Source organism: Fusarium oxysporum, chromosome 7 (genome assembly GCF_000149955.1).
Source record: "Fusarium oxysporum f. sp. lycopersici 4287 chromosome 7, whole genome shotgun sequence".
Classification (NCBI taxonomy): domain Eukaryota; kingdom Fungi; phylum Ascomycota; class Sordariomycetes; order Hypocreales; family Nectriaceae; genus Fusarium; species Fusarium oxysporum.
The window spans coordinates 3,492,794-3,499,967 of NC_030992.1; the positions used below are offsets into that span (position 1 = coordinate 3,492,794).

The 7,174-nt window shown below is 50.1% G+C and overlaps 3 protein-coding genes across 3 annotated transcripts; 1 reads left to right on the forward strand and 2 right to left on the reverse strand.

Annotated features, from left to right (window-relative positions):
• Positions 1–189: 189 nt before the first annotated feature.
• Positions 190–3,208, reverse strand: FOXG_20315 (uncharacterized protein). Its single transcript, XM_018400585.1, has one exon. It carries the CDS (start codon positions 807–809, stop codon positions 222–224), a length of 588 nt encoding a protein of 195 aa, XP_018248257.1. The 5' UTR covers positions 810–3,208; the 3' UTR covers positions 190–221.
• Positions 1,447–1,641, forward strand: FOXG_20316 (uncharacterized protein; the record flags this gene model as incomplete). Its single annotated transcript, XM_018400586.1, has 1 exon — positions 1,447–1,641. The coding sequence occupies one exon, from the start codon at positions 1,447–1,449 to the stop codon at positions 1,639–1,641; it is 195 nt and encodes a 64-aa protein (XP_018248258.1).
• A 1,130-nt stretch (positions 3,209–4,338) lies between the features above and the next one.
• Positions 4,339–4,512, reverse strand: FOXG_20317 (uncharacterized protein; the record flags this gene model as incomplete). The annotated part of the gene is made up of 1 exon (XM_018400587.1): positions 4,339–4,512. One exon carries the CDS (start codon positions 4,510–4,512, stop codon positions 4,339–4,341), a length of 174 nt encoding a protein of 57 aa, XP_018248259.1.
• Positions 4,513–7,174: the final 2,662 nt, after the last annotated feature.

A 7,174-nucleotide genomic window follows, 5' to 3' on the forward strand; every position in this document is an offset into this window, starting at 1 on the left:
CATCTTGACATCACGCTTCACCGAGGTCGCGGACGTGCGCTTCAAAGTCAGAGCGCGAGTTGCGATACTCTCGGGGAAGGCATCGCGGTACTTTGCGAACTCTGGGCTATCCCACTCTTGATCCCAACACCTTGGGAAGTGCCTCAAGTGCATACGGAAACTAGTGACAACAAACAGACCTTGGTCAGCAGGCTGCAGTGTTGTCGACATCGTGCATGCTATCACGAAACGGGCAAAGTCGGTGAAGAGTGCGAAGGGGCTGGGAAAGAAGTGCTCGGCTTGGAATTTTCAGCTGCACGCGCCCGAGACTTGCGTAACTTGGCAGGCCTTGGTTCGGCAGCGTGGACACCCGGGATCTGGGTACAAAGGCCGGCAGCTGGACGGAGGACGTCCGGAAGAGGAGGCTGGGACGAACTTTGGTGGGATCCATACGGAGGTCCGGGCCCGGAGGCGGTAAGGGGAACGGACGGAGGTAGTACATGGGTAAGGGAAGTAAAATCGGAACGGTTGCGAAGTGAGACAAGCAAGAAAACGGGACGACTCACGAGAACGTCCTTGACAAAGGAGATGGGACAAACGGTTCCTTCTGTAATATGTGTTATTATGGCTATTCTGAATGTATGATATCCAAGCAAAGCGCGAGTGTATAGTAAGGTACAAAACATATGCCAATACAGAGAATGACAACTCAGTCCAAAACAGTCCTTGCAGTCAACAAAACACGCAGTCGCCAACAGCAACTGTGGAGCCAGTTTAATCTTACCGATGTCAAACACTAGGACGTCAAATTCATTGAGGTTGAGCGTCATTGTGAAAAGGAGTTAATTTTCGTGAGAAAGCGGTCAAGCCTGAATATTGACACGTCCAATATGAGAGATGAAACGGATGAATTAGACCGAAAGAAAGAAAGAAAGATGACAAGAAAATTCTGTCAGACACCAATTCCGATTCGGGATCCCTGCTACGATCTTGACAGATAGGGAAGAGAGCGTGAAAAAACTAATATCGGCGGTGGCAGCAGAAGGTCCTTGTTCCTGGATTCAAGAGCGGGCCGCTATCTAGCTTGGCGCCTTTTGGTGAGGTGATTTCCTTGGAGGTTCGAGATCCTTGAAGAGGTATCCGTGTTAAGCTTGATGCAGCTGGGAACGTGGGTTGATGAGATGCAATAGTAGATCGAATCTAATGCGAATGGAGTGTTGGTTTGCAGCCATGTGAGCATTAGAGGAAAGGCGGTCAAGAGGTGAGGTTGGTTGGATTAAGGTGAACCGGCCAATAGCGTGTTAGTATTTCTTGACTGCAGGGTAAGGAGGACAGCGAAGAGGACTGCTGTGAAGGAACTGGATAGAAGGACTTGGCTGTGTTACAGGGGTCGGCGGCCAGATCCGAGTGAATTGGATAGGCTCTGAGAATTCCGATGGACCTCTAATTAGAAACCAGTTCACGAAAATGACAACTGGCAGTTCATCTGTCACAAGTCGTGAACTAGATCTTTTCGTTTCCAAGGTCTGCTCAGCATCGTACACGCCTAACCCGGCTGTCGCCAAACCCCGTGTCACTACATGCTGTGGTCCCGAGGCAAAGCAACCCAAGCTGCAGCTCGATACGGAGCATTTAACAGATACCCTGCTGTTCCCGAGCTGAAGTGGCCAGTTCATGCAGCTTCCGGAACGCAGCAGCGAGACAACCCCTGGCAACGGTGAAAGAAAGAAAATATGTGTTGTCCACAGTCACAGCAGGACCCTTTTTCTCTCATCATATTTGGTGGAGTCTCAATTCTTGGCCTCGTGGTAGATGGGGATCCGGTGAGGGTACTTGTGATTAGGCGGCCCCTCCTACCGCTGCACATGTCACTCTGTTGTCCAGCCACTTCAAGATGAATGAAGGGTCTAACCCATCACCTCACTTCCAGCTGATGGGTCACAATTTGCTGGAGCTTCAATTCAACCCCATGACTGACTGTCCATACAGTACTGTAGCTACCCTGGACAAGAGCTGCAACTCTCAGGTGATATCTAAAAAGCGAATCTGTTGAGTCAGAAGATCATCTTCGATGATGAGATTCAATCCCTTCTGCGTCTCGGTTTTCCCCTCAATATCCCTTATTGCCCTCCTCCATCCCCGCCCTTGTTGACAAGATCCGCGCATAATAGCATGTTATGTTGTCAATGTAAGTAAATATTGTGTTTCCGATATGACAACGAATCAGAGCCGGGAACTACGTGACTTGAGACAATCAAACCACGTCCAACCGAAATAGGGAGTCGTGTCTGGAACCATTTCAACGTGCAATTGTGTAATATGTCGGCCTAGAGCGAGAGACTGCGACCATCGTGACATAACCAATGTTCCTCCATCTCATCTCCGTATCTCACTTTCACTGAGTCACGACTCCAAGTCTCCTGTCCTTGGAACGCCGATATCGAATTCCGTCTCCATATTTGTCCGGACTCCACAAAGGGACAGCAAACATCAGATCTCACGAGGCCCGGAGACCCGCACCGAGTGTCAAGTCCGTCCAAACAAACCAGTACACACAGATACAGCACAGTATCTGTCTTGGCTTGAATAATGGAGACTGGAGACTGGAGCAGGTGAGTAATCTCGAAGAATTCCATCATCCGAGATTCGTAATCCCATATTCCCTGAATAATCTCATGTCCACGTATTTTGCACCCCGCTCTGATGGAGACGAAATGACGGCATTTCGTCTGTTGAGTCGAAATTCAAGGTCCATTGCTCTTTGTTGTCTTTCTTCCCAAAAGGGTAGCATTACAGTGTCCTGATCGGCAAACCTGGCAGGGCAGGCCATTTGTGCACAGCTGTTTCGTGTCATGGTGATATTTGTGAAGATTTGCACAGATTTGTGCATGGCTGAGCAACACAGACCCTTGAAAATCCGTCCAGTCACGTTTGATGGTTGACGACAGATCGTTACACGCAATTCCTGCTGGTCCAGCCTTGGAAGCATAGCCTGTTCTGACGCACGCCCCTTTTCTATTTACGGGTGTAAACACCAACACAGTAAGATCTCCTTGGACAATCCCAGTCCTTGACCAATATTTGGAAGCTTCTGGCGTTTGTTGGATGACACATTCACACTCGGCGTCTGAAGAAACCATCTGTTTACTTTTGATGGCCGAGTCTTATTGTCTGCTAGTTCATCTGGTCCCTGAGACGAAAAGGTCCTCATGGCACCGGGGGCATGCCCACTGGAATGCAGGATCCAGGAGTGCATGACCCAGTGACCACGCTGGACCAATTCACTGATAACTTAGATTAGCAGACGAGCAAGGGTGTAAGCGTTAAGTCGTCAGAAGGGTGATCGACAAGAGACTGGCGGCAAAAGTTGGAGACTTGGAACTGATAACCAGCGATAACAAGGGTCTTCTGCAATCGAAGAATTGGCAGGCTTCAGTCCAGGAACGGGAGAAACGTGGCACAAGATCCAATCAGTTTTCTGAATAGTCTAGTTGCGTAGTCGCTGACAGCGATTGCCTCAATTCCCCGACTGCAATGTTGGCTGAGCACCGTCCGTCCGTCACTCGGACTGTGACTGTGCCGTGGCGCCGACTATCTAAGAAAAGCCCGAATTGCGTTTGAGACGGATCAAAACTGTAAACCGAAATAGCGATAGAGAAAACGAGACCCTGATTTCGGATTCGGGATAGTAAGAATGGGCTCACTTTTCCTGTCCACGAGACAGTTCAGTTTGAGTAGGACATCAGAAGCTGGATTTCCCAGTTGGATTTCGTTGGGGACAGAGAAGGACCCTTGCAATTGACAGCTCGTTCTCGTCTTGTTTGCGCTGCCGAGCCAAGCCAGTGAAACCTGGGGATGGCATCGTCGTTGCATGGGATGGATTAGCCCATGGCATGGACTACACTGGTGCCACGCGCACTATGCGCACTATGTGCATTGCTACGCTCCGTCGCTGCAGCCAGTGAACAAGTGCTCCATTCATGCCTCGAGGCCGTACACCATCTTGTCTACGCCCAGCGGTAGCTTGGTTAACAGTCTGTTGGGATCTGCATCAGGTAATACACATGAGCACTGTCCTTGAAACACCAGAGTATAGCCTAAAAGTTACTTTGCTGAAGGGTAGCGGGCGGTGAAGCCGCTATCAGCGTTGCATCGACGGAGGTCCAGATTGCGCGAATCCCATTTCCCAGTGTCTGAGCCCGGCGCTGAAGGGGATTACTGTAGGCGTACTGTACGATGAGGGGGCGCATACTGTATGATCACGCTGACCAACATGTCATTTCCCGCCGACCACCAATAAAAGAAAAGGCAGTGGTGAGTTGGGCCGGCAGCGTCCAGCGGGAGGGACGCCGGCAGAAGCTACTCGAATCGCCACCAAGATTCGGCGCTGGGGCCCCGTACTCGTCCGTATGACTGATGCTGAGCCCCGGCACCGGCCTCTGGATGACTCCCCCTATCCCGTTGACTTCCAGCCACTGAGTGAGTGATCTGGCTTCTGCTGAGTTTGCCCTGGTTCTGGTTAATGCTCTCCATCCTCAGTGCGCGTGAGGCCTTGTTTACACTGAGCTAGACAGCGCCGGCTCCCTAATAGCACAGTGCTAGATCTGCATTTGGCAAGTCGTCATGTCAGTTGGTCTTCCGTCATGTCATGTCGCTATTATGATGTCCGGGGGACGGATAACTTTGATAACGCGGCATACATAAAAGTGAGCCAGTTATACGAGTTATGCAATGAATTGGCTGCTTCCAGTATACAGTATGTCGCAACAGTGTCTAGATAACGCGTGTTCATTATTGACCTCATTTCATTTCTGCCGTCATGTTTTGGATTGAACTTGTCTGTCTGGCGTTGCAATGCTTCCTAATTCTGAGACGAAGGGGTATCATCATCACCAACCCTGGGCCATCAATGTTTCTGATCGCTGCTTCTGTTTGATTGACCTCTTTATGCCGCCATTCCCTCCCTTGCCCGTCGTGGTATCGTCCCACGGTAGCGCCATTCCTTCTTTGCTGGCGTCCAAGCCTCCCCCAACATTTGAGGCACCTGAATGGAGCAAACGGGACACAGGGTCACAGTGCATCTTGTAATTCCGTGTATACGTAAAATTTGTACCTGTCCCCTTTGCCGTAGTTGTCATAGTCGTCGTTGCGTTGCCATGTGTGTCTGCATTGCTGTACAGTATAGTACAGCACAGCACAGTACTTGGCTTGCATCTCCCCTGTGCCTGCCTCCTGCCTCCTCCCAACCCCGGCTAGTCCGGTACAAGCAACAACACAGCACGCAAGGTACGACAGCATGTCTTCAGCTAGTGGACCCGGCCCTCTAATCCTGGGGCCTGGGCAGGTGGAGCTGCAGCTGCAGCAGGCAACTCCAAGTACCCCCCCGTCAATTCTAGACCTGGCCCTCACTCGCTGTCTCGCCTGCCTTGGAAGGGGTCCGCCTTGGAAATGGGTGTATCAAACAGTATGAACAATCATTCACCCTCACTAATCCAACCTATCCTGTCTTATCCCATGGCCCATCCACCATCCATCCCTCTCCACTTGGTTCCATCACCGCCTTTCCCTTCTAACTCACCCTCTCTCTTCTCTTGTCTTCTTTCCCCTGCTTTCTTATCATCGTCTCTCCACCTCTCTTTCCCTTCATTTGTACGCTTTCCGCATCTTCAAAGGCCTTCTTTCTTCTCGAGCTTGCCACTCTTCTCTCACTATCTCATCTCTTCTGTCTATTCCTATCTAATCCAATCCATCCCAACTCACATCACACCACATCAATCACCGTTCTGCTCACCGAACGAATCCGCCTCGCCTCGCATCGCATCGCCACCTTATCTCCCGAAGCAAGCACTCAATCCCAACGCTTATCGCGGTGATTCATAGACAGCCAACCACTCAATCACCAATCGATCACGCAAAGCTTGAGCTATACAATCCACAACGAGAAGAAGAAGCGTCGTTGACTTGTGTTGTTTGCTGCTGCATTAGACCAAGTCCTTGTTCGCCTAGACCTCCTATTACATCGCTCCGTTACCGCATCCCTTGAGCTGCATATCACGAGCCTCGGTCAGCAATCAAAAGCGCTTATACAGTCGGACACGTCACATAGAAGGATCGTCTTGTGCTGCATTGAGTCGACGAGGGTTTCCTCATTGACTTGCGTTTTACTCTCCGGTCTCTCACTCAACACCGCAACTCGGCCTAGTTGGCCCGCGTGACTCAACCGTTACCGGCCGAGCATTAGGAACTCCGCCCTGGGCGAGCTCCGCTCCCCTATCCCCCGGTGCCAGTCTGACTGGTCCGACACGTCGTTTTATCGGCATCGTCGAATCCGGTTCCCTCTCTATTAATACGCCTTCACCTGGTCTTGACCAAAACTCAATTCTCCGGTCGACCTCGTCCCAAGTCGGCTTCATCACCTCTCATCGTCAGAGTCATTCTTTTTTCAAGTTACAAAAAAACGTACCCATGTTATTATAACGAATTTCATTTTCCTTGTCTTCAACTTCTTCGGCCGCTTCGGTCTTCGCAACTCACCGTCACGACAATTCGATAATCATTTCTTTTGTTAAGCCTATCGAATACCCTCAAATGAGCCTCTGAATACCAACGAACAACAACAACAACATTACCATCAACAACTCGAATTTGCTCAACTCTGCTTTTATCATTACGACACTGTACATTGCTCATATACCGCGAACATCAATTTTCTTGCATCAGCTCAAGCGTTTTCAAGAGCTTCAACATCGTTCTCCGGACTTCCTACATTCCCGGCTATTGACAAACACCAAAAAATCGTTTGTACGACTATTCCCATTTTATTTCTATTCTTTTTGAACATTTTATTTCTTCTTTCGCCATGGAATGCCTCAAGGACAAGTTCGTTGGCGGTGCCCTTCTCAAAGGACGTTATCAGACCATCTCCCCTCTCAACCACGGATCTTTTGGTATGGTTTTTAAGGCCCAGGATCTTGTAACCAATGAGCCTGTTGCTATCAAGTGCCTCACCAAGAGAAGTGCCTGCCCCGATGCCGATTCCGATTTCGCTATCGACGAGAAGTCGGAGGAACAGGCCCTCCACAGCCGCCTTGGAACCCACCGAAACATCGTCAACCTCATTGATTCGTTCGAGACCGATTCTCACCTCCCTCATCGTCCTCGAGTTTTGTGGTCAGGGCGATCTTACGAAGCAGAA